The sequence below is a fragment of the Bubalus bubalis genome, chromosome 2, assembly GCF_019923935.1.
Source record: "Bubalus bubalis isolate 160015118507 breed Murrah chromosome 2, NDDB_SH_1, whole genome shotgun sequence".
In the NCBI taxonomy this organism is placed as follows: Eukaryota; Metazoa; Chordata; class Mammalia; order Artiodactyla; family Bovidae; genus Bubalus; species Bubalus bubalis.
The window spans coordinates 99523670-99550188 of record NC_059158.1 but is presented as its reverse complement, the minus strand read 5'-3'; the positions used below and the strand labels follow the sequence as shown (position 1 = coordinate 99550188).

General features: G+C 38.1%; 1 protein-coding gene across 2 annotated transcripts in view; it reads left to right on the top strand.

Annotated features, from left to right (window-relative positions):
- Positions 1-26519, top strand: part of EPC2 (enhancer of polycomb homolog 2) — a 127775-nt gene that overhangs the window by 64942 nt on the left and 36314 nt on the right. For both annotated transcript variants that reach the window (XM_006054100.3, XM_006054099.3), the window contains exon 3: positions 21523-21668. In XM_006054100.3, coding sequence (XP_006054162.1) covers positions 21523-21668 — 146 coding nt within the window. The remainder of the gene's footprint in view (positions 1-21522; positions 21669-26519) is intronic.

The window sequence follows — 26519 nt, the reverse complement described above, 5'->3', positions numbered from 1 at the left end:
AGGTTTTTGTAGATGTTCTTTATCAAGTTGAGGAAATTTTCCTATATTCCTAGTTTGCTGTCAGTTTTTATCATGAATGGGTGTTGGATTTTGTTAAATGGTTTTTCTGCATCTGTTGAAACAGTTTTTATTTTTTCTTTGTTGATGTGGTAGATTACATTCATTGATCTTTTCCAACTTTTCATACCTATGATAAATCCTGCTTGGTCTTGGAGTATATTTCTTTTCATACATTGTTAGATTCAGTTCATTAGATTCAACTTTATTGAAGATTTTTCCTTCTGCATTCATGAGTGCTGCTGGTTTGTAGTTTTGTAATTTCTTTATCTGAGTTTGGTATTAGGGTAATGCTAGCCTCATAGAAGGAATTAGGAAGAATTCCTTCAGCTTCTATCCTCTGAAAAATGTTGTAGCAAATTGATACTATTTCTAACTTAAAGGTTAAATAAAATTCACTAGTGAACCCACCTGTGCTTGATGCTTTCAGTTTTGGAAGATTATTAATTGTTGATTCAGTTTCTTTAATATATACAGGCCTATTCATAGTGTATATTTTTTTCTTATGTGAGTTTAGGCAGATTGTGTCTAAGGAACTAGTCCATTTCATAAAGATTATCAGATTTGTGGGCATAGAATTGTTCAGTGTTCTTTGACTGTCCTTTTAATATCTGTGGATTCAGTAGTGATGTTTCCTGTTTTTAAATTTCTGACATTAGTAATTATGTTCGCTCTCCTTTTTTCTTAGTCAGTTTGGCTAGAAGCTTATTGATTTTATTGATCTTTAAAAAAAAAAAAAGCTCTTGGTTTTATTGATTTTCCTCTATTATTGTGTTCACTTTAATTGATTTTACTCTATTTCTCATTCTACATCTTTTCTTCTGCTTACTTTGGATTTAATTTGCTCCTTTCTTTTCCAGCTCTCACAGGTAGAAGACTTGATTTTCTATCTTTCTTGTTATATTTCAGTGTTTCAAATTTTCCTCTATCACTGTTTTTACGTCCCGCAAATTTTGGTGTTACATTTTCATTTAGTTGAAAATATTTAAAAATTTTTCTTGATATCTCATCTTTGATCATATTTTTAAGAGTAATGTTTCAGTTCAGTTCAGTTCAGTTGAGTCACTCAGTCTTGTCCAACTCTTTGTGACCCCATGAATTGCAGCACACCAGGCCTCCCTGTCCATCACCAACTCCTGGAGTTCACTCAGACTCATGTCCATCAAGTCATTGATGCCATTCAGCCATCTCACCCTCTGTCGTCCCCTTCTCCTCCTGCCCCCAATCCCTCCCAGCATCAGAGTCTTTTCCAGTGAGTCAGCTCTTCTCATGAGGTGGCCAAAGTACTGGAGTTTCAGCTTTAGCATCATTCCTTCCAAAGAAATCCCAGGGCTGATCTCCTTCAGAATGCACTGGTTGGATCTCCTTGCAGTCCAAGGGACTCTCAAGAGTCTTCTCCAACACCACAGTTCAAAAGCATCAATTCTTTGGCGCTCAGCCTTCTTCACAGTCCAACTCTCACATCCGTACATGACCACTGGAAAAACCATAGCCTTGACTAGATGGACCTTTGTTGGCAAAGTATTGTCTGCTTTAGAATATGCTATCTAGGTTGGTCATAACTTTATTTTCAAGGAGTAAGCGTCTTTTAATTTCATGGCTGCAGAGTAATGTTTAATCCATAAGTATTTGGGGATTTTCCAACTGTCTGTTACAGACTTTTTATTTTGTATGACTGAAATTCTAAACAGTTCCCTGTTACACCCTACCTCTAGTACCTGACAGTCACCATTCTACTCGTTTTATCTATGAATTTGTCTACTTTAAGTGGAATCCTGTAGTATTTGTCTTTTTGTGACTGGCTTATTTCACTTAGGATAATGTTCACAAGGTTCATCCATGTTGTACCATATGACAAGACTTCCTTCTTTTTAAAGGCTGAATGATATTGCATTGTATGTATGCATCACATTTAGTTTATCCATCCATTGATGGACATTTAGGTTGTTTCTGTATCTTGACTGTTATAAATAACATTGCAGAGAACATGGGTGTTCACATATCCCTTCTAGATCCTATTTTTAGTTCTTTTGAATATTTGCACAGAAGTATGATTGCTAGAAGTGATAAATAGATTTAAGGGACTAGATCTGATAGACAGGGTGCCTCATGAACTATGGACGGAGGTTCGTGACTTGTACAAGAGACAGGGATCAAGACCATCCTGAAGAAACAAATGCAAAAAACAAAATGGCTGTCTGAGGAGGCCTTACAAATAGCTGTGAAAAGAAGAGAAGCGAAAAGCAAAGAAGAAAATGAAAAATATACCCATCTGAATGCAGAGTTCCAAAGAATAGCAAGGAGAGATAAGAAAGCCTTCCTCTGAGATCAATGCAAAGAAATAGAGGAAAACAACAGAATGGGAAAGACTAGAGATCTCTTCAAGAAAATTAGAGATACCAAGGGAACATTTCATGAAAAGATGGGCTCAATAAAAGAGAGAAATGGTATGGACCTAACAGAAGCAGAAGAATTAAGAAGAGGTGGCAAGAATACACAGAAGAACTGTACAAAAAAGATCTTCACGACCCAGATAATCACAATGGTGTGATCACTCATCTAGAGCCAGACATCCTGGAATGTGAAGTCAAGTGGGCCTTAGGAAGCATCACTACGAACAAAGCTAGTGGAGGTGACAGAGTTCCAGTTGAGCTGTTCCAAATCCTAAAAGATGATGCTGTGAAAGTGCTGCACTAAGTATGTCAGCAAATTTGGAAAACTGAGCAATGACCACAGGACTGGAAAAGGACAGTTTTCATTCCAATCCCAAAGAAAGGCAATACCAAAGAATGCTCAAACTACCGCACAATTGCACTCATCTCACACACTATTAAAGTACTGCTCAAAATTCTCCAAGCCAGGCTTCAGCAATAGGTCAGCCATGAACTTCCAGATCTTCAAGCTGGTTTTAGAAAAGGCAGAGGAACCAGAGATCAAATTGCCAACATCTGCTGGATCATTGAAAAAGCAAGAGAGTTCCAGAAAAACATCTATTTCTGCTTTATTGACTATGCCAAAGCCTTTGACTGTGTGGATCACAATAAACTAGGGAAAATTCTGAAAGAGATGGGAATACCAGACCACCTGACCTGCCTCTTGAGAAACCTATATGCAGGTCAGGAAGCGACATTAGAACTGGACATGGTACAACAGACTGGTTCCAAATAGGAAAAGGAGTATGTCAAGGCTGTATATTGTCACCCTGCTTATTTAACTTATATGCAGAGTACATCATGAGAAGTGCTGAACTGGGAGAAGCACAAGCTGGAGTCAAGATTGCCGGGAGAAATATCAATAACCTCAGATATGCAGATGACACCACTCTTATGGCAGAAAGTGAAGAACTAAAGAGCCTCTTGGTGAAAGTGAAAGAGAAGAGTAGAAAAGTTGGCTTAAAGCTCAAGATTCAGAAAACAAAGATCATGGCATCCAGTCCCATCATTTCATGGCAAGTACATGGGGAAACAGTGGAAACAGTGGCTGACTTTATTTTGGGGGGCTCCAGAATCACTGCAGATGGTGACTGCAGCCATGAAATTAAAAGACACTCCTTGGAAGAAAAGTTATGACCAACCTAGACAGCATATTAAAAGGCAGAGACATTACTTTGCCAACAAAGGTCCTTCTAGTCAAGGCTATGGTTTTTCCAGTGGTCATGTATGGATGTGAGAGTTGGACTGTGAAGAAGGCTGAGCACCGAAGAATTGATGCTTTTGAACTGTGGTGTTGGAGAAGACTCTTGAGAGTCCCTTGGACTGCAAGGAGATCCAACCAGTCCATCCTGAAGGAGATCAGTCCTGGGTGTTCATTGGAAGGACTGATGTTGAAGCTGAAACTCCAATACTTTGGCCACCTCATGCGAAGAGCTGACTCATTTGAAAAACCTTGATGCTGGGAGGGATTGGGGGCAGGAGGAGAAGTGGGTGACAGAGGATGAGATGGCTGGATGGCATCACCAACTCAATGGACATGAGTTTGGGTAAACTCCGGGAGTTGGTGATGGACAGGGAGGCCTGATGTGCTGCCGTTTATGGGGTAGCAAAGAGTGGGACACGACTGAGCGACTGAACTGAACTGATAATTGCTGGATCACATGGTAGTTCTACTTGTAATTTTTGAGGAACTTTTTTTTTTTTTTTTTTTTTTACAGTGGGAACACCTGTTTTACCATCGTATCAACAGTGCACAAGGGTTCCAATTTCTCCACTGTCACACCAAGTGTAATTCTTTTGTGTTTTGTTATATTTTAATAGTGACCATCCTAGTGAGGGTAAGATGACCTCTCCTTATAGTCTTGATGTATATTTCCCTAATGTTTAGTGATATTGAGCATCTTTTAGTATGCTTGTTGGCTGTTTGTATATCTTTTTTGATGAATTGTCTGTTCAGATCCTTTGCCCATTTTTAAAGTCTGATTGTAGTTTTTTGTTTAAGTTATTGGAGTTGTTTATATATTCTGGTTGTTAACCCCTTATCAGACATATGGTTTGCAAATATTTTCTCCGTGTTTTCACTCTTCCTTTGCTTGTTTTCTTTGCTATGCAGAAGTTTTTAAGTTTGATGCAGCCCCATTTGTCTCTTTTTGCTTTTGGAGCCTATGCTATTGGTATCATATTCAAGAAATCATAGACAAATCCAGTGTCACAAAGTTTTCTCCCTCTGTTTCTTCTAGGAGTTTCAAGTTGATATTTGTATATGATGTAAGATAAGGATCCATCTTCATCTTTTGCGTGTGGATTTCTAGTTTTCCCAACACTTTGTTGAAGAGACTATCCTTTCTCCATTGCGTCTTGGCACCCTTTTTGATCATCTGGTCATATGTTACATGACAGTTTATTTCTTGGCTCCTTGTTCCATTGGTCTTTATTGTCAGTACCATATTGTTTTGATTATTGCATTATTAGGGTATGTTTTGAAATCTAAAATCTATATTTTAAAATATGGTATTTTATATCTACCATAGGGATGATTTTTGAAAAGAATATTTGGTGACTTTTTTTTAAAGAATCTCTTTTTGTAAGGAAATTATTCTTTTCTCTCTAACTCATGTTTTATATATTTGGATTTTTTTTCAGGTCTATTAAGATTTCTATTTTAAATCCTTCTAATATCTTCTGTATATTGAGTTTATTTCCTAGTCCAGTTAATATTTTGCTAACATTAAAACAAGTCTGTTTATAAGAATACTGCTGTTTAATTTCTCAAGTTCCTATCCATTTAGTGGGCTAGAGACATATGTTCTTTTTTGTGACTTATTTATTATTTTACACTATTAGATATTAATAGAATGTGTGTTCTTACTCATATATTACATATAATTTTAGGATTAGTTTGTACTGATTAAGCCAAGATACTGTATGAACCCAAAGGTCTTGAGTGAGGTTTTTTGCTGATGTACTGTACTGGTTGAAAGATTGACTGAAAGTGAATGAGAAAGATAAGAGGTTTGAATTGAAGAATCTTGGGGAGAATATCAGTACATAGGGTTCACTGACCCAGAATATTTTCTTAGAACACAACATTATTTTTAGAGTCATGGAGTAACATGATTTTTATTTTTAAATAGATAATGCATTTAGAAGTTTCCAAAATAAAAGATATACAAAAACAACCTCATCCCTATCTACTCTCTACTCTGAGTCACCTTCCCTTTATTAGTAACCACTTTCATTAGCCTATCTATTTTTTAGGAGTTTGTAATACAGATTCACATACATAGGAAACTATATTTTTATACCCCTTCTTTCACAAAATTTAGCACACTGTATGTACTCTATAGCATATGTTGTGTGTATGTGTGTGTAGGAGTGTGGTCTGGGAATTACCCTATATTAGCATGGAGAGTGTGTCCCCACTCCTTTTTGCTGCTGCATAAATAGTCCTTTGTGTTTGAGATGTGCCAGTTAATTATCCAGTTTCTTATGGAAGGAAACTTGGATTGTTTCTAGTCTTCTGTTATTACAGTTAGTGACTTAGTGAATGATGATGAATATAAAGAATTTCATAAAAGTATGATTATATCTTTTCTTCACAGAAGTTGTCCATTTGCCCTCTGTAAGGGTTAATACTATTTTGGATGTCTTCTAGCAAGGTATGAAAGAGCATATTTCCCCATATCCTTGTCAAAAGACTGCTTTTGAATTTTCTGATTTTAGCAGTTCAGTAGGTACTAGATAATACACCTCAATGTAGTATTTTTTTTTTAATAAACTTTTGATTTTGGAAAAATTTTAGTTTTTACAGGAAGGTTGTGACAAAGTGTTCCTATATACCTCTCATCTAGTATTACCTAACACACAGACTTTATTCTGATTTCTCAGTGTAGTTTTAATTTAGATTTCTTATAAATGAGGTTGAGGTTCTTTTCATATGTTTAGGATTCATTAGCATTCTCATGTCCTGAACTATTGCTTATCCAGTTGTCTCTTGAGTTATTAGAAAACAAGGGAGGAAGAATCTAAAGGAAGAGATAAGAGAAGACTAAGAAAAAGCATAATTTGAGAGAATAAAAGGATCATTATCTTGATATGCCTGACTTTTTTAAAAAAATCAACTATCATATGCTGTGCTGCTGCTGCTGCTGCTAAGTCACTTCAGTCGTGTCTGACTCTGCCACCCCACAGACAGCAGCCCACCAGGCTCCCCCGTCCCTGGGATTCTCCAGGCAAGAACACTGGAGTGGGTTGCCATTTCCTCCTCCAGTGCATGAAAGTGAAAAGTGAAAGTGAAGTCGCTCAGTCGTGTCCGACTCTTAGCGACCCCATGGACTGCAGCCCACCAGGCTCCTCCATCCATGGGATTTTCCAGGCAAGAGTACTGGAGTTGGGTGCCGTTGCCTTCTCTGATCATATCCCTTAGGTCCTCTCTAACATCATTAGGCTCTTTTCCCTCTCGAATGATGAAAATCTCTACCTGAAAGTTTGAAAATATCCCCTTACTCATTTTCATGGTTTGTAGTTTCATGAAAGTAGCTCATTGCTACCAGTTTTCACCAGTAATACTTGTCGTTTATATGAAATGTGAATTCTTCAGAGTGGGAGAGGAATGTAATTTGTTGGCTATCAGCAAAAAGACTACAGGAATGAATAATCTTGCTGCTACTGCTAAGTCGCTTCAGTCGTGTCCAACTCTATGCAACCCCATAGATGGTAGCCCACCAGGCTCCCCCGTCCCTGGGATTCTCCAGGCAAGAACTCTGGAGTGGGTTGCCATTTCCTTCTCCAATGCATGAAAGTGAAAAGTGAAAGTGAAGTCGCTCAGTCGTGTCCAACTCTTCGCAACCCCATGGACTGCAGCCCACCAGGCTCCTCCATCCATGGGATTTTCCAAGCAAGAGTACTGGAGTGGGTTGCCATTGCCTTCTCCAAATAATCTTGAGTATGATACAAACCTAGAACACTTTTTAGAATAAATCAGCTGGTGGATGGATTTGGATCACTATGTTATCTTGTAGAAAGTGGCCTTGGACGCTTTTGCACTTCATTTTATTTTTTTGTACTTTGGGAAGAAAGTGTAAATGAGGTCTCTGGTCAAGTCTTGTAACAGTATAAAATCTCAGAGAAGCAAAGTCAAGAATTCTGACAATTAACATTTGTATGATCTATTGGCACAACATTTAGAACTGCTAGGTTTGCAAGCTATCAGAACCTTGGAGAGCTCCAAGCAAAGGAGCGGGGTTGGTGCTTGGGTTGCCTCTGAACTTTGAAATGTACTAGTTTGTCATTAACTACTTTGAAAGTAATTTGAAGCCTGAGGATTTTAACAGTACATGAATTTCATAAAAGTTATGATGAAATAAAAGTTCATCGTATTTCACATTAGGCATAAGTAAAGTTTTATAATCTAGAGGTTTTCAGAATGTTGTTCAGCATCACTTCGGAACGTGTTCACAGACCCCACTTCAGATCTGCTGTGTCTGAAATTGTTTGATTGAGTCATACAAGCTCGGCAATCTGTTTGATTCAATCAAATGATTCTGGTGAGTGCTTAAGTTTGAGAAGCACTGTTTTAAAGGCTTTGATAATAATAAAGTAAAGGAGAGACTTGTGAGCCTTTGTCAGATTCCTGGGCTTCTTAGAGTTAGGTATGTGTGATCTTAGGAAGATGATTTATTCCAACTACTTCTTAGTTCATAGATCTACCTGGTCAGAGCCTATGTTAGTATACACTGGCTTCCATTTCGCTGGCATTTAGATATGCAGTAGCATTGCTGATGCTAGGTTTGTGAAACTGATCAACTCTACTTTAAAAATATATATATACTTTTTAATATTTTTGTTTTATATTGGAGTATAGCCAATTAACAATTTTGTGATAGTTTTGGGTGGATAGCAAAGGGACTTAGCCATACATATATATGAATCCGTTCTCCAAACTCCCCTCCCACCCAGGCTGCAACATAACGTTGAACAGAGTTCTACATGCTATGTAGCATGTCTTTGTGGTTATCCATTTTAAATATAGCAGTGTGTACATATCCATCCCAAACTCCTAACTATCCCTTCCCTGCATCCTTCTCTCCTGGCAACCATAAATTTCTTAAGTCTGTGAGTCTGTTTCAGCTTTGTAAATAAGTGCATTTGTATCATTGCTTTTTAGATTCCACATATAAGGGATGTCATACAATGTTTCTCATTCTGTGTCTGCTTTATTTCACTCACTATGACAATCTCTAGGTCCATCCATGTTGCTGCAAATTGCATTATTTTGTTCTTTTTAATGCCCGAGTAATATTCAGTTGTATATACGCAGTACATCTTCTTTACCCATCCCTCTGTTGATGAACATTTTGGTTGCTTCCATCTTTGCTGTTATAAACAGTTCTGCAGTGAATTTTGAGGTGCATGTATTCTTTCAGATCATGTTTTCTTTTTGAGTATATGCCCAGGAGTGGGGATTGCAGGGTCATATGGTAGCTCTATTTTTGTTTTTTTAAGGACATCCATAAAATATTTTCTACCAGTCTGTAGGTCAGCTTCTCATTTTGTTTGTTTCCTTTGCTGTGTAAAAGCTTTTGAGTTTAAGTAGATCCCATTTGTTTATTTTTGTTATTTTCATTATTCTGGGAGATGGATCAAAAAAGATATTCCTGCAATTTATGTTGAAGAGTGTTGTGCCTATGTTTTCCCTTCATATGTTCATTTTATATATATGCTTACAACTTCAGTGGACATATGGTTTTGAATTTTTGTCCTACTGTTTGAAAGTGCTTTGTAATCATCTAGCCTACTAGCCAAACTCATCATTGATAATCGATATATTTTGTAGTTAAGCATATTCTCTTTTTTCCTGCTACTCTCTCAGTCTGGAATTACCTTTCATCACTTATTCCATGTTTTATGGTATTGTTATCTATCTTAATTTAGAAGGGAGCCTGTTACACATGTTGTACAGTCAGTGTTTGTTGTTACCGGATTCAGTGGATTAAAAAACATAATTTTGGAAATTGTATAGGAAAGGAAATGCAGAGCTGGAGGAAGAGATAGGTCAGAGTTTTTAAGTGAATGACACTCTTACAAGTGTTACTGTTAAAAGACGAACCTTTACAAAATAAGGTGTACTGGTCCTTCTGTCTTACTTTATTGCTTGTATCAGAGGGATTGGATATTAACAAATAGTCCAGAAATAAGCATTCAGAAAATTTGAAACATGGATGAAAATAGGAGCTTTGTATAATATTGCTTCTTTTTACATTAAAAAAGTATCAATAATTCATAAGTAACTGTTGAAAATTTTCATAATGTAAAATAACTTTAAATGGGGAAGTCTTATAAGAGTTTTTATTTTAATTTTTAATGTTTGTTTTTAACAAATCCTTGAGTGCCTGGTGCACTGGGCCCACAATAACTTGTTTGACATGCATGGTAGTCAACTTGCATTTATTTGTAAATAAATCTTTTTATTGTTTGCTATTAAATGCTTGTAATGTATTATCTTAAGCATTTAAGTCCATGGCTGAACAGAAAACAATCTTTTAATTTATCTCCTTTTGACCATGAAGGAGCTTTTTATTATAGTTATAGTGGAAGAATCACTGAGCTCTATGAGTTGAGATCCTGAAACCTGTGCTCAACTCACCAACATTTTTAACCTCATTTTTCTGATGTATAAGATCTAGATATCATGTAGCTTTTGTTATTTGTAAATTTTTTTGGTCTTGCTTTTAAATATAACCCTGGTGGTCAAAATGTACTAAAAAAAAAAAAAAAAACCTGTAAAAATGAAAATTATCCAGATTTTATGATGCTGAAATATTTACTTTATGAAATATTGCTTGGGTAACCATTTAGTTATGTAATTATGTGATTAAACATCTGGGTTCTGGTCTACGTCTCCCCTTAGAAACTATTACTTTTTAAGATTTTTACCAGGAAAGAGTAACTACTGTATGACTTGAGTCATAAAGCTAATTGGCATCTAGATCTCCCAGCATATCTTTGTTTATTCTAGTTTTCCTCTTGACAAGTTGCCATAGATTTTTAAAATTGGGAGAGGGGGACTCAGGAAACAATCTGAGTATCCCTATTCCTTTCTTTTAAGTTTTTTGACTGCTTTTGTAAATTTTCTTCTTAGGAGTCAGCTTTTGCCCCTTGGGGCTCAGGGACTGTGCAGAGTGGGACTTGGGAGTTTACCAAATGTTGCCTGCTTATTGATGAGCACAATGCAGTTTCTCATTACGATTTGGTGCAGACGAGCTTATTATTAGATGTCCTGTAGACCAGACAGATGACCCTAGTTTACCCATTGTTTTACAAGATCCCCATTACTCTGTGCTCTGTGGAAAGAAGAAATGCAGAGCCTTCTAGTCTTCATATCTGTAGGGTGTTCTGCAAGTTGTTGAAAGTGAGGATATGTACCTAGTTGACCAGTGTATAGTGCTTCTTCAGGGAATCTTCATATTAATGATGTTTTCTGAATAAGCATGCCCAAATATTGGTAGGGTACAGTCCTAATCTTTTAGTCCAGACTGCATCATTGAGCCTGTTAGCAGATAATATATGAGATGTTTCCATCTCCTTCACGGTTCGTTTTCAGATTTCTCAGTATATGATGTATTTGTGAATATTGGTAGTGTATTCTCTGGTCACTGTTTTTTTTAATAGCAGTATGGCCTTTTTTCTCTTTATTTCCTAGAGCCATATAACCTGGTAATTATTATTTCTGGTAGGAAAAGAAGAACATGAGGGATACGGCCAAGCTTATTTTAAAAGGGTTTACTCATTTGAAATGGAAATAAGCACATGCTGTCCATCAGTGGTGAAAGTCCCTTCCAAAGAACTAAAATTCCAAAATAGGTACACAAGTTAGCCTCTTTACTATAAGTATCCAAAAGAAGCATGACATACAGCCATACCCCTCTTCTAAATCAGAGGACAGAAAAGACATTCACTGGGCAATGGTCAATGGCACCCCACTCCAGTACTCTTGCCTGGAAAATCCCATGGGCGGAGGAGCCTGGTAGGCTGCAGTCCATGGGGTCGCTAAGAGTCGGACACTACTGAGTGACTTCACTTTCACTTTTCACTTTCATGCATTGGAGAAGGAAATGGCAACCCACTCCAGAGTTCTTGCATGGAGAATCCCAGGGACGGGGGAGCCTAGTGGGCTGCCGTCTAAGGGGTCGCACAGAGTCGGACACGACTGAAGCGACTTAGCAGCAGTAGCAGGGCAATGGTCATGTAATTCAAAGATGGAGCATAATACTTTGTTAAGGCAAACAATGTTCTGAGTCCCGTCTGAGCAAGGTGCTTGGCAAAAATGGAGCTGAGTGGTACTGGGAGGGACTGCTTTCCACATTTCCATCTCTGGACATGGCCCATGCCCTGCAACACCTCAGCAGGTCTCTGACAGTTCCCAGGCTCATCTTCAGGCAGCTGTGTTGCTGGACCAGTTTTGAAGTTGAATAGTTTTGGAACTAACCAGATGTGGGTGAGACTTGGGACATACTGCAGGAGAAATAAAATAATGACTTTTAAAAAAACATACCCACAGAAACAGTGTTTAAACATTGACCACCAGATACGTGTGTTTGGGAGGAAAACCTTGAGAGACAGGAAGTTCTTTTTGTATACAGGAGCGTTTACAAGTGTAATATTTTCATACTCAAAATGAGGAACTGTGGACGGAGATTCCTCTGTTTATCTCTGGTTATTATACCTAGCTTTCTACCTGACCCATTAAATAAACACTTAATAAGTTGAATTCATGCTAAACCAGGATTTTATATGTTTTACAAACATCTGTTGATTCACTCTGTAAACTATTTCTCTGGTATGTGTAGGAAATAGGTATTATTTCTACATGGTACTTGGTTGGTTGCTCAGTCATGTTGGACTCTTTGCTACCCTATGGGCTGCTGCACGCCACACTTCCCTGTCCTTCACTATTTCCCAGAGTTTACTCAAACTCCTATCCATTGAGTTGGTGATGCCATCCAACTGTTTCATCCTCTGTCCCCTGCTTTTCCTCCTCCCCTCAATCATTCCCAGCATCAGAATCTTGTCCAGTGAGTTAACTCTTCACATCAGGTGACCAAAGTATTGGAGTTTCAACTGCAGCATCAGTACTTCCAACGAATATTCAGGATTGATTTCGTTTAGGATTGACCGATTTGATCTCCTTGCTGTCCAAGGGACGCTCAAGAGTCTTCTCTAGCACCATAATTCAAAAGCATCAGTTCTTCGACTCTCAGCCTTCTTTGTGGTCCAGCTCTAACACCCATACATGATTACTGGAAAAACCATAGCTTTGACTATATGGACCTTAGTCAGCGTAGTGATCTCTGCTTTTTCATATTTTGTCTAGGTTTGTCATAGCTTTTTTTCCAAGGAGGAAGCCCTTTTAATTTCATGACTGTAGTCACCATCCGCAGTAATTTTGGAGCCCCCCCCAAAATCAAGTCTTGTCACTTTTTCCATTTTTACCCCGTCTGTTTGCCATAAAGTAATGGGACTGGATCCTATGATCTTAGTTTTTTGAATTTGGGGTTTTAAGCGGGCTCTTTCATCTCCTTTTTTACTTTCAAGAGGCTCTTGAGTTTCTCTTCGCTTTCTGCCTTTCTAAGTTGCTTCATGTTTTTGGCAGCTTGAGCAAGAAATAGTAGTAGGAAATTATGAAACCCTTCTGGTGCTTCTAGAGATAGATGATGGTGATGGTTGCATAGCATTGTGAGTGTACTTAATATCACTAAGCTATATGCTTAAAACTGGTTAAGAAAATAAAAAATTTTCCCTTACATGTATTTTACCACATTAAAAAATGAAATAAAGTACTTTATCTTGCCATGCCCATGCCCCAAAAAAGCCCTTTAAGTGAAAATTCTGTAATTATATATATATATAAAACTGGGAATTATACAAAAAAGATCTTAATGACCCACATGACCACAGTGGTGTGATCACACTCATCTAGAGCCAGACATCCTCCAATTCGAAGTCAAGTGGGCCTTAGGAAGTATCACTACAAACAAAGCTAGTGAAAGTGGTGGAATTCCAGCTGAGCTATTTCAAATCCTAAAAGATGATGCTGTTAAAGTGCAGCACTCAATATGCCAGAAAATTTGGAAAACTCAGCAGTTGCCACAGGACTGGAAAAGGTCAGTTTTCATTCCAGTCGCAAAGAAGAGCAATGCCAAAGAATATTCAAACTACCACACAATTGCACTCATCTCACACACTAGCAAAGTAATTCTCAAAATTCTACAAGCTAGGCTTCAACATTACGAGAACCAAGAACTTCCAGATGTTCAAGCTGGATTTAGAAAAGGCAGAGGAACAAGAGAAAAAATTGCCAACATCCATTGGATCATAGAAAGTGAAAGTGAAAAAGTGAAGTTGCTCAGTCGTGTCCGACTCTTTGTGACCCCATGGACACCAGGCTCCCCCATCCATGGGATTTTCTAGGCAAGAGTACTTGAGTGGGTTGCCATTTCCTTCTCCAGGGAATCTTCCCGACCCAGGGATCGAACCCAGGTCTCCTTCATTGTAGACAGGCGCTTTACCAACTGAGCCACCAGGGAAGTCCATAAGCTACCAGGATCATAGAAAAAGCAAGAGAATTCCAGAAAAACATCTACTTTATTGACTATGCCAAAGCCTTTGACTCTGTGGATCATAACAAACTGGAAAATTCTTCAAGAGATGGGAACACCAGACCACCTTACCTGCCTTCTGAGAAATCTCTATGCAGGTCAAGAAACAACAGTTAGAACCAGATATGGAACAATGGACTGGTTCCAAATTGGGAAAGGAGTATGTCAAGGCAGTGTATTGTCACCCTGCTTATTTAACTTCTGTTCAGAATACATCATGTGAAATGTCAGGCTGGATGAAGCACAAGCTGGAGTCAAGATTATTGGGAGAAATATCAATAACCTCAGATATGCAGATGACACAACTTTTATGGCAGAAAGTGAAGAGGAACTAAAGAGCCTCTGGATGAAAATGAAAGAGGAAAGTGAAAAAGTTGGCTTAAAACTCAGCATTTAAAAACGAAGGTCATGCATCTAATCCCATCACTTCATGGCCAGTAGATGGGGAAACAATGGAAACAGTGACAGACTTTATTTTCTTGGGCTCCAAAATCACGGCAGATGATTGCAGCCATGAAATTAAAAGACACTTGCTCCTTGGAAGAAAAGCTATAACCAACCTAGATAGCATTAAAAAGCAGAGAGATTACTTTGCCAACAAAGGTCCATCCAGTCAAGGCTATGGTTTTTCCAGTGGTCATGTATGGATGTGAGAGTTAGACTGTGAAGAAAGCTGAGTGCTGAAGCACTGATGCTTTTGAACTGTGGTGTTGGAGAAGACTCTTGAGAGTCCCTTGGATTGCAAGGAGATCCAACCAGTCCATTCTAAAGGAAATCAGTCCCGGGTGTTCTTTGGAAGGAGTGATGCTAAAGCTGAAACTTGAATACTTTGGCTACCTCATGCGAAGAGTTGACTCATTGGAAAAGACTCTGATGCTGGGAGGGATTGGGGACAGGAGGAGAAGGGGGCAAACAGAGGATGAGACGGCTGGATGGCATCACCAACTCAATGGACGTGAGTTTGGGTGAATTCCGGGAGTTGGTGATGGACAGGGAGGCCTGGCGTGCTGCAATTCATGGGGTCTCAAAGAGTTGGACATGACTGAGCGGCTGAACTGAACTGAACTGAACTGAGGTAGTAGCCAGCTATTCTAAGTCACTTACATGACCATCTGTTATAATGTTTATGGTTTCTTTGGGTTCTGATAAGTTATATGGACTTTACATAAGCCTGTTATTGTTGATGTACAATTGTACATATAGAGGAATTTTTTTTTTTTTTTTAGAAACTCATATCATGTTATAGCAGAGATGTGTATACTTTTCATAGTGTTAATGAAAGTGAAACTATGGTTGTTGTTCAGTCGCTCAGTTGTGTCCAATTCTTTGTGACCCCATGGACTGCGGCACTCCAGGTTCCTCTGTCCTCCACTATCTTTCAGATATCTTTCAGAGTTTGCTCAAACTCATGTCTGTTGAGTCGATGATGCCATCCAACCATCTCATCTTCTGCTGAGCCTTCTCCTGTCCTCAGTCTTTCCCAGCGTCAGGGTCTTTTCCAGTGAGTCAGCTCTTCACATCAAGTGACCCAAGTATTGGTGCTTCAGCTTCAGCATCAGTCCTTCCAATGAATATTCAGTGTTGTTTTCCTTTAGTATTGACTGGTAAAAAGATCTTGCTGTCTAGGGGACTCTCGAGTCTTCTCCAGCATCATAGTTTGAAAGCATCAAGTTTTTGGCACTCAGCTGTCTTTATGGTCCAACTCTCCATGACTACTGGAAAAACCAGTAACCGGCTTTGACTATGGGCTTCCCTAGTAGCTCAGACGGTAAAGCATCCACTTGCAATGCAGAAGACTGTAAAGCATCCACTTGCAATGCAGGAGACCAGGGTTCAATCCGTGGGTCAGGAAGATCCCCTAGAGAAGGAAGTAGCAACCCACTCCAGTATTCTTGCCTGGAGAATTCCATGGACAGAGAAGCCTGGTGGGCTACAGTCCATGGTGTTGCAAAGAGTCAGACACAAGTGAGCAACTAACACACACAGCTTTGACTATATGGGCCTTTGTCGGCAAAGTGCTGTCTCTGCTATTTCATACCCTCTCTAGTTTTGTGATAGCTTTCTTTCCAAGGAGCAAGCAGTCACTGTCCACAGTGATTTAGGAGCCCAAGAAAATAAAATCTGCCGCTCTTTGTACATTTTCCCCATCTATTTGCCATTAAATGATGGGACCAGATTTTATGATCTTAGTTTTCTTGAGTGTTGAGTTTTAAGCCATCTTTTTCACCTTCATGAACAGGTTCTCTAGTTCCGCTTTGCTTTCTGCTTTTAGAGTGATATCATCAGCATATCTGAGGTTGTTGATGTTTCTCCTGGCAATTTTGATTCCAGCTTGTGCTTCATCCAGCCTGGGCATTTCACATGATGTGCTCTGCATAGACATTAAATAAGCAGAGTGACAGTATCCAGCCTTGATATGCTCCTTTCTTCATTTTGAATCAGTTAGTTGTTCCATGTCCAGTTCTCACCATTGATCTACATACAGATTTCTCAGGAGGTAAGTAAGGTGGTCTGGTATTCCCATCTCTTTAGGAATTTTCCAGTTTGTTGTGATCCACACAGTCAAAGGCTTTTAGCCTAGTCAATGAAGCAGAAGTAGATATTTTTCTGGAATTCCCTTGCTTTTTCAGTGATCCAACAGATGTTGGCAATTTGATCTCTGGTTCCTCTGCCTTTGCTAAATCCAGCTTGAACATCTGGAAGTTCACAGTTCTCATACTGTTGAAGCCTGGCTTGGAGAATTTTGAGCATTACTTTACTAGCATGTGAGATGAGTGCAATTGTGTGGTAGTTGGAACATTCTTTGGCGTTGCCTTTCTTTGGGATTGGAATTAAAACTGACCTTTTCGAGTCCTGAGGCAACTGCTGAGTTTTCCAAATTTTCTGGCATATTGAGTGTCACACTTTCACAGCATCATCTTTTAGGATTTGAAATAGCTCAGCTGGAATTCCATCACTTCCACTAGCTTTGCTTGTAGTGATGCTTCCTAAGGCCCACTTGACCCGACACTCCAGGATGTCTGGCTGTAGGTGAGTTACCATACCATCGTGGTTATCCTGGTCATGAAGACCTTTTTTGTGTAGTTCTTCCGTGTACTCTTGCCACCACTTCTTAATCTCTTCTGCTTTTGTTAAGTCCTTGCCCTTTCTTTCCTTTATTGTGCCTGTCTTTGCGTGAAATGTTCTCTTGGTATCTCTAATTTTCTTTGAGAGTCTAGTCTTTCCCATTCCGTTGTTTTTCTCTATTTATTTGCATTGTTTACTTAAGAAGGCTTTCTTATCTCTACTTGCTGTTCTCTGGAATTTTGCATTCAGTTGGATATCTTTCCCTTTCTCCTGTGCCTTTCACGTCTCTTCTTCTCTCGGCTATTTGTAAGCTTCCTCTGACAGCCATTTTACATTCTTGCATTTCTGTTTGTTTGGGATGGTTTTGGTCACTGCCTCCTATGCAGTGTTACAAGCCTCCATCCATAGTTCTAAATTCACTCTGTCTACCATATCTAATCCCTTAAATCTGTTTTCCACCTCTACTGTGTAATCATAGAGGATTTGATTTAGGTCACATCTGAATGATCTATTGGTTTTCTCTACTTTCTGCAACTTAAGTCTGAATTTTATAGTAAGGAGCTGATCATCTGGGCCACAGTCAGCTCCAGGTCGTTTTTGCTGACTGTATAGAGCTGCTCCATCTTGGCTGCAGAGAATATAATGAATCTGATGTCTGTTTAGGTGCTAACTGACTCGTTTCTGACTCTTTGTGACCCACCATGGACTATAGCCCACCAGGCTTCTCTCTGTTCATGGGATTTTCCAGGCAAGAATACTGGAGTGGATTGCCAACTCCTCCTCCAGGGAATATTCCCTACCCAGAGATCAAACTCGGGTCTCCTGCATTGCAGGTGGGATTCCTTACCTACCGAGTCTCATTCTGTATACTGCTTATGTTTCATTTTATCGCGTTCTTCATTCTGACTTGCATTAGAGTTGGAATAAATTAAAAGAATAGAAAGTTCAACTGGAGGTGGATGCCATTTCAATTCAAGGAGGAGATTCCCAACAATTTAGACCTTTTGAAAAAGCTTTCTTTAAAAAAAAAAAAAAAGTTCTTTTTTATCTTGGCTGTGCTGTGTCTTCACTGCAGTGCACAGAGTCTTCATTGTAGTGTGGGCGCTTTCTGTAGTTGCAGTGTGTGGGCTTCTCGTGGAGCACAGGCTACAGAGCTCTTGGGCTTCAGTAGTTGTGGTGCTGGGTTAGCCGTTCTGGGGCATGTGGGATCTTAGTTTCCTGGCCAGGGATTGAACCCACATCCCCTGCATTGGAAGGTGGATTCTTAACTACTGGACCGACCACCAGGGAAGTCCCTAAAAAGCTCACTTTCTAATATGACTCCCTCACCATACAGAACATTCATGTTTCGGGACTCCTGAGGTCAGGATTGAATGTAGGTTCAAGAAGTTGAGGACGGCTTCTGCCACTAAGAGACGTGACCTGAGAACTTCTCTAGGAATAAATTTTCATCTCTGAAATGAGGTAGATTGAACAACATATTTCGTCTGATTCTCACATTCCACGGCTTTGAAAATTTGAGAGAAAAGATGGCATGGAGCCAGAAAGAACTTTAGTTTCTCAGTTCTGGATAAGGAGTGGGTCTGACTATGTGTCCTGAATAATCAGGAAAGTTTTTTAGTCAGTTAATGCCAACATGTGTAGAGTTTACCCCAAGTGTTGGTAAACTTTCTGTACAGGGACAGATAATACACATTTCTGGCTTTTCAGGCCATCTGATCTGTTACACATTCTAAATTCTGCTCTTGTTTCTTTCTGGATGCACCCTGTGGCAGGATCATAGTTTGCCAACCAGGGATTGAACCTGTGCCCCTTGTATTGGAAGCACAGAGTTGGAATTTACTGGACCACCAGGGAAGTCTTTAAATTCTGATCTTGTAGTGGGAAAGCAGTCACAGATGATTGAGATTTGGCTAACAGTTACTTTGATGACTCCTGGTTTCATTCTAAATACCTATTTTTCTAACTATCTCAAGTTAGGCAGAGAAATCAGTGGAAAAACACTGTTAAGGCAATTTTATTAATTCCATGTACATAATATAACTAGTCTTTCATATCTAAAGATAACAGTCCAACCAGTTGTCATAATTTCATGGTCTACATACCTTAAGTTAATGGAGTGGGTTTATAAAAGATACAAAAATATTTCACTGGCTTGGGAAAATGTGGTTTTGAGACTTCATTATGAGGAGGGATATAGGATGTGCTAGAGATTTTTCAAACCTACAAAGGCTGTTTCAAAATTTATACTGTTAATAAAGTTCTTGCCTAATCTATACTTTATCTTCATTAAGAGCCTGAATTAGAGCAGATTTCTGTATTGACCATCTAGTGATGTCCATGTGTAGAGTAATCTCTTTTGTGGTTCGAAGAGGGTGTTTGCTATGACCAGTGCATTCTCTTCGCAAAACTCTGTTAGCCTTTGCCGTACTTCATTTTGTATGCCAAGGCCAAACTTGCCTGTTACTGCAGGTATCTCTTGACTTCCTACTTTTGCATTCCAATCCTCTGTGATGAAAAGGATGTCTTTGGTGTTAGTTCTAGAAGTGTTCTACTTTTGTTTCTTCGGCATTAGTAGTTGGGAGCATAGACTTAGATTACTGTGATGTTGAATGGTTTGCTGGAATCAAAGGAGATCATTCTGTCATTTCTGAGATTGCGCCCAAGTACCGCATTTTGGACTCTCTTGTTGACTGTGAGGGCTACTCTGTTTCTTCTAAGGGATTCTTGCCCACAGTAGTAGATATAATAGTCATTTGAATTAAATTCACCCATTCTGGCCCACTTTACTTCACTGATTTCTAAAACGTCAGTGTTTACTCTTTCCCTTTCCTGCTTAACCACGTCCAGTTTACCTTAATTCATTGACCTAACATTCCAGGTTCCTATGCAGTATTGTTCTTAGAGCATCAGACTTTACTTTCACCACTAGACACATCCACAACTGGGCGTTGTTTTTGCCTTTTTTTTTTTTTTTTTGACATTTTAATTTAATTTTATTTTTTAACTTTACAATATTATATTGGTTTTGCCATATATCAACATGAATCCACCACAGGTATACACGTGTTCCCCATCCTGAACCCTCCTCCCTCCTCCCTGTCCGTACCATTGTAACATGTATAATATCATGTATGAAACGAGTTGCCAGTCCAGGTTCGATGCACGATACTGGAAGCTTCTTCATTCTTTATGGAGTTGTTTCTTCCCTCTTCCCCAGTAGCATATTGGACACCTACAGACCTGAGCTCTCATCTTCCAATGTCATATCTTTTTGCCTTATCATACTGTTCATGGGGTCCATTCAAAATTGTGGGGGTCTCTTCTAAATATTAGTGAGTACCTCATCCTGATTTTTGTCAGTTCATAAAAAGAAGCAGTTGACTTCAGGGGCCCAGAAATGAATTTCTGGCCAAATTTAGAGTTCAGCTTCTCAGAGCTAGACAATCCTTAAAGATGATTTCATTTGAAATAACAAATTTATTGCACACATCACTAAGAATATTTCAAGCAATAACTCTTAATAACCTGCCATATTGGTTGTTCTCTTTGTTAATGGGTGATAAAGCCTAACAGCCAAGGGAAGAAACTGTACCCCCAAAAGTGAAATTTTGAAAATTTTAATTTCCTAGCAATTTTTCCTTACCTTTCATGCTCCTCTACCTTCTGTTTCCTCCTCATCCCACCCTCTGCCTCTGGTAACCACAAGTCTGATCTCTTTCTATGAGTTTGGGTTTCTTTTAGGTTCCACATAAAAGTGAAATAATACATTATTTGTCTTTCTTATACTTATTTTATTTAGCATAGTGCCTCAGATCCATCTATAATGTTGCGCATGTTAAAAAAAATTTTTTTTAAAGAAAATTAGTCTGTCAGGCGAGTGCCTCTTTTTTTTTTTCAAGTCTGTTTTATCTCCAATGATTTGAAATGCCATTCTCATCATATATTTTGTACTTGAATTTATTTCTGGATTGTTAATTTTGTTCCATAACTTCTGATTATGCTGCCAAACTACCATGAGAATAAGTATTATCTTTTTTAATATATTTGTTAGTTTATGTTTTAATATATATTTATGACCCTTTGTTTTTAAAATAAAAAATTCTAATTGCTATTTTAGTGTTCTGTTAAACTTTAAATCATATGAATTAAAATTTATTTTCAGCTAAATCTCTAAAACCAATTTTTGATGTCTGCTTATGAACTCTGGTCAGTGCTTTATATACTTTGGGAGTATTCTGTCGTCAAATATAAACACTATATAACTCCATGATTTCTCCTGAGTTTGAAGATTTTTTTTTCTTTTCTAGCCTTTAATCTAGACAATGAACAACCAGATTATGATATGGACTCAGAAGATGAGACCTTATTAAATAGACTTAACAGAAAGATGGAAATTAAGCCTTTGCAATTTGAAATTATGATTGACAGACTTGAAAAAGCCAGTTCGAATCAGGTACTGTACCTTGTAAAAATGTCTCTTGTCTTAACATTTCATCTAACTAGCAGTTTTATTTTGCATTTTATTTAGACCTAAGTATATTACATTTTACTGTCATTTATATTACATTTTACTGTCTCTTGAATTTCTTTTCCTAAGATCCTTGAATTTCTATTTACAATATTCCTTGACAGTTCAAGAAATACTTAAGCATACTGTCTTTGAATAAGAGTATGAAAAGTACAGTTCTGACTTTTTTCTTGTTTGGATATAAAAATAATACTAGTTACATTGTTACAACATTTTCTTGATCCTTTTCATAGAACTGTCTTTTTGACACTTCAGTAACTAAATTTGCTCAGTTGAGTTGCATTGGTAGTCATCTCACATCAATAAAGTTGCTCAGATTTGTATTAAGGTGCTTTTACCATTTAAGATTATTTTAGTTTTGCTTATTTATATAACATAGAAAATTTTAAGTGAAAGAAGAATTATTTACAAAAAATGAATTTTCTTTAGTGGAACATTCTATACATGATACAGGGACTGTAAAAACAGAACAGAGAATTGCTAAAGTGGAGAACTCTAAGGTTTGTTTAAAGCATTTCTACATGTGCATAGAAAATAAGAATGTGCAACAAAATGCCAGCAATGGTTATATTTAGGTACTGGAATTATTGGTGATTTTTATGTTCTTTTTCTTTGTTTTCCAAATTTATTATAATGAGCATGTATTGATATTACAGTTAAATTTTAAAAATAAAAGTAATAGTTGGTGTGCCTATGTGGTATATTAATATGCTAATTTTTATTAATGCAGTAAGAAGTTACTGATATAAATAAGCTTTTTACACTAGACTGTTAAAACTTTTCACTTGTTTAACTATACAAATTCATTATTTTCTCCCGACTTCCAAGTTAGTCCTTTAAATACCTGAGGATTACCAGCTCTTCAGAACATTTCCCAAACTTATCCATTGTAGAATGACTTCACTGCATATTTAGCCTGTCAGTCTCCCCACAACTCATTTTGATGGAAAGTAATATGAAGTATACTAACCAAAAAAATGCATTAAAACTGAATTTTATAAAATTCAACTTAATTGTATAAAAATTTAAAAAAAAAGAAAAAGAAAAGATGGATTATTTTGACTGAATTATTAATAGGTTTTGTATAGTAAAAGATCTCCTCTATGAAAAATAATTCTACTTGTATTTTTGAGAGGTTGTCTTTTCTTATTGGAAATTTGTTTTAATCATCAAGGTGAAACTCATTATAATTAGTCCTCACAGTTTTCCTAGGATTTTGATCACTGGCATCAGATATAGTTTCAGTTTTTCTTCTTTATGTGTAAATTTTCCTAGCAATCCTAGGCTTGATCAGACTTGTGTTATTTCTCCTGTTTTCCATGATTGCTCAGAAATTCTCATGGTGGCTGAAATTATGTCATCAGAGGCTTGCAGCTGTTTTTTCTGTAGTTTGCTTTCTTTCATTCAGTTAGTAATATTTATTTAATGTTCAAGTGAATAAGACAAGTGATAGAGGCTTTTCCTTTGTGAACTTACCATCTAAGTGAGTACAGGATAAACAAAAAACATGTCAACAATGCAATTAACTATCCACTATAATCAGTATCACCGACTCAATGGACATGAGTTTGAACAAACTCCAGAAGATGGTAAAGAACAAGGAAGCCTGGCGTGCTGCAGTTCATGGGGTTGCAAAGAGTCGGACACGCCTGAGCGACTGACCAACAAAGATAATCAGCATCATTCTATTTCAGTTCTCTTTGCTCACATGCAGATTTCCAGGCCATAAAACAATTGACTAGGTTCTCAGAGCATAATAGCATCTACTTTCTGCAGAGAAGATGAAGGTGAAGGTTTTGCCACAGGATAAAAAGGTGGTCGTATTAATAGAACCAGAGATTAAATAGAACCAAGCAAAAGCCAGACCTTATTCCAAGTGTCTGATCTGGGAATTCATGGGTTTCTTTATTTGCTCATTTTGCAAGGCAGTATAATACCAGAGTCCAGGGCAAGGAATCAAGTTTATGGTTAAACTGGTATTTATTAGATTGGTAGAGAAAGACATAAAAGATGGACTGAGGCAAAAGCTTCTGCTGCCACTATTCTGTGGATACTGTTGCAATGAAGTTATTGAAAACTCCAGTTGCCAGCATCCATGATTATTTTCAGCCCCCATCCTTTTGTTTTATTTGAGCTCTCATTTCTTAAAACTGTCATCACCTTTGGTCTTTCAAATATAGATCATTCCCTTTTGGTTTCCTTAATGATTTTTTATGACCATTTCTTCTAACTTTATTGTACTGGCTCCCTTTTCATTCAACTGCTGTGAACATTAAGGTTTCATAAAATTTTGTTCTTGGTATTCATATCCTGATTATTTGGGGGTTAATCACCTCATAGCGGATTTTTGTATGTATTATATAATACGTATGCCTTTAGCCTTGACCTCTTTCTTAAGCCCCAGGATATTCTTTTTTCTCTTCTTGTGCTGCCTTATGGATTCTCCATCTAGACCCACAGACCATTAAGTTTAATTTTCTAAAACTTAATCTCTTAACTTCAGATGATCTTATACTGTATTCATTCTCTCTTCAGTGACTCCCAAAACTTAGGATCTTGTGGGTTTTTAAAACCCTTTATCTTTAGTTGCTAAATTTCTGACTCTTCGTTGTGCACCTATATGTTTCTTAAATACTCAGTCTTCAATGATCTCTTCTCTCATTTCTTCAGTCTTTTTCTTTTTGCCCAAAAATGTGCCAAGGGGCTCTATTTCCGAGCCCTTTCACTTGAGCCTGTCTTTCTCAATAAACTACCACCTTCTGTTTTTTGGCTTTTTTTTAAAGTCACAGTTACATTTTCAAAGTATACTAATTCCACATGCTAATAAGGTAATGCTCCTAATCCTTCAAACTAGGCTTCAACAGTATGTGAACTGAGAATTTCTAGATGTACAGATTTAGAAAAGGCAGAGGAACCAGAGGTAAGTTGTCAACATCCATTGGATCATAGAAAAAGCAAGGGAATTCCAGAAAAATATCTACTTCTGCTTCATTGACTAGGCTAAAGCCTTTGACTGTTTGGATCACAACAAAATGTGGAAAATTCTTAAAGAGATGGAAATACCAGATCACCTTACCTGCCTCTTGAGAAACCTGTATGCAGGTCAAGAAGCAACAGTGAGAACTGGACATGGAACAACAGACTGGTTCAAAATTTGGAAGGGAGTGCATCAAGGCTGTATATCGTCATCTTGCTTATTTAACCTCTATGCAGAGTACATCATGTGGAATACCAGACTGGATGAAGCACAATCTAGAGTCAAGATTGCTGGGAGAAGTATCAACAACCTCAGCTATGCAGATGATACCACTCTAATGGCAGAAAGTGAAGAGAAACTAAAGCCTGTTGATGAGGGTGAAAGAAGAGAGTGAAAAAGCTGGCTTAAAACTCAACATTCAAGAAACTAAGATCATGGCATCCCATCCCATCATTTCATGGCAAATAGATGGGAAAGCAATGAAACAGTGACAGACTTTATTTTCTTGGGCTCCAAAATCACTGCAGATGGTGACTGCAACCATGAAATTAAAAGATGCTTGCTCCTTGGAAGAAAAGCTATGAACAACCTAGACAGCATATTAAAAAGCAGAGACATCACTTTGCCGACAAAGGTCCATATAGTCAAAGCTATGATTTTTCCAGTAGTCATGTACAGATGTGAGAGTTGGACCACAAAGAAGGCTGAGTGCTGAAGAACTGATGCTTTCAAACTGTGTTGTTGAAAAGGATTCTTGAGAGTCCCTTGGACAGCAAGGAGATTAAACCAGTCAGTCCTAAAGGAAATCAACCCTGAATATTCATTGGAAGGACTGATGCTGAAGCTGAGGCTCCAATACTTTGGCCACCTGATGTGAAAAGCTGACTCACTGGAAAAGACCCTGATTCCTGGGAAAGATTTAAGGCAGGAGGAGAAGTGAATGACCAAGGATGAAATGGTTGGATGGCATCACCGACTCAATGGATATGAATTTGAGCAAACTCAGGGATGAGAGTGAAGGCAAGGGAAGCCTGGCATGCACTAATACTCAGTTCCAAAGTTCTTACATTGTTCTCTTATTAATTTGTGTCTCTTACCTTAATTCCCATATTGTCAGTTTCTTTAGGTACTGGATTTGTCTTAAAGTTTATTTTGTTATCTTACCCACAACTGATAGCACAAATGATGGACTGAGACTTGTTATTGGACTGTTGGGTAGTTGATATAGTAATGTTGGACTTACTGCTTAACTGGCTATTTTATATGTAAAAGCATTAATTTTTACATGTGTTTTATTCATTTGTGTATTAAATTTATGCATTTATTGAAATTTCTAAACCATGAATTTTGTATATGTGTGCATGCTCAGTCATGTCTGACTGTTTGCCACCCCATGGACTGTAGCCTGCCAGGTTCCTCTGTCCTGGAATTTTCCAGGCAAGAATAATGGATTGGGTTGCCATTTCCTCCTCCAGGGGATCTTCCCTACCCAGGGATCGAACCCGTGTCCCCTGCATCTCCTTTATTGAACGCGGACTCTTTACCATTGAGCTACCAGGGAAGGCTGAGTTTTGTATGTAAGCAAAGTAAATGATCTTTGTTCTCATAGAGCTAGTTGCAGTCTGTTGTTTTTCAGTCACTCAGTTGTGTCTGACTCTTTGCGACCTCATGGACTGCAGCACGCCAGGCTTCCCTGTCCTTCACTCTCTCCCTGAGTTTGCTCACTTATGTCCATTGAGTTGACAATGCCATCCAACCATCTCATCCTCTGTCGCCCCCTTCTCCTCCTGCCCTCAATC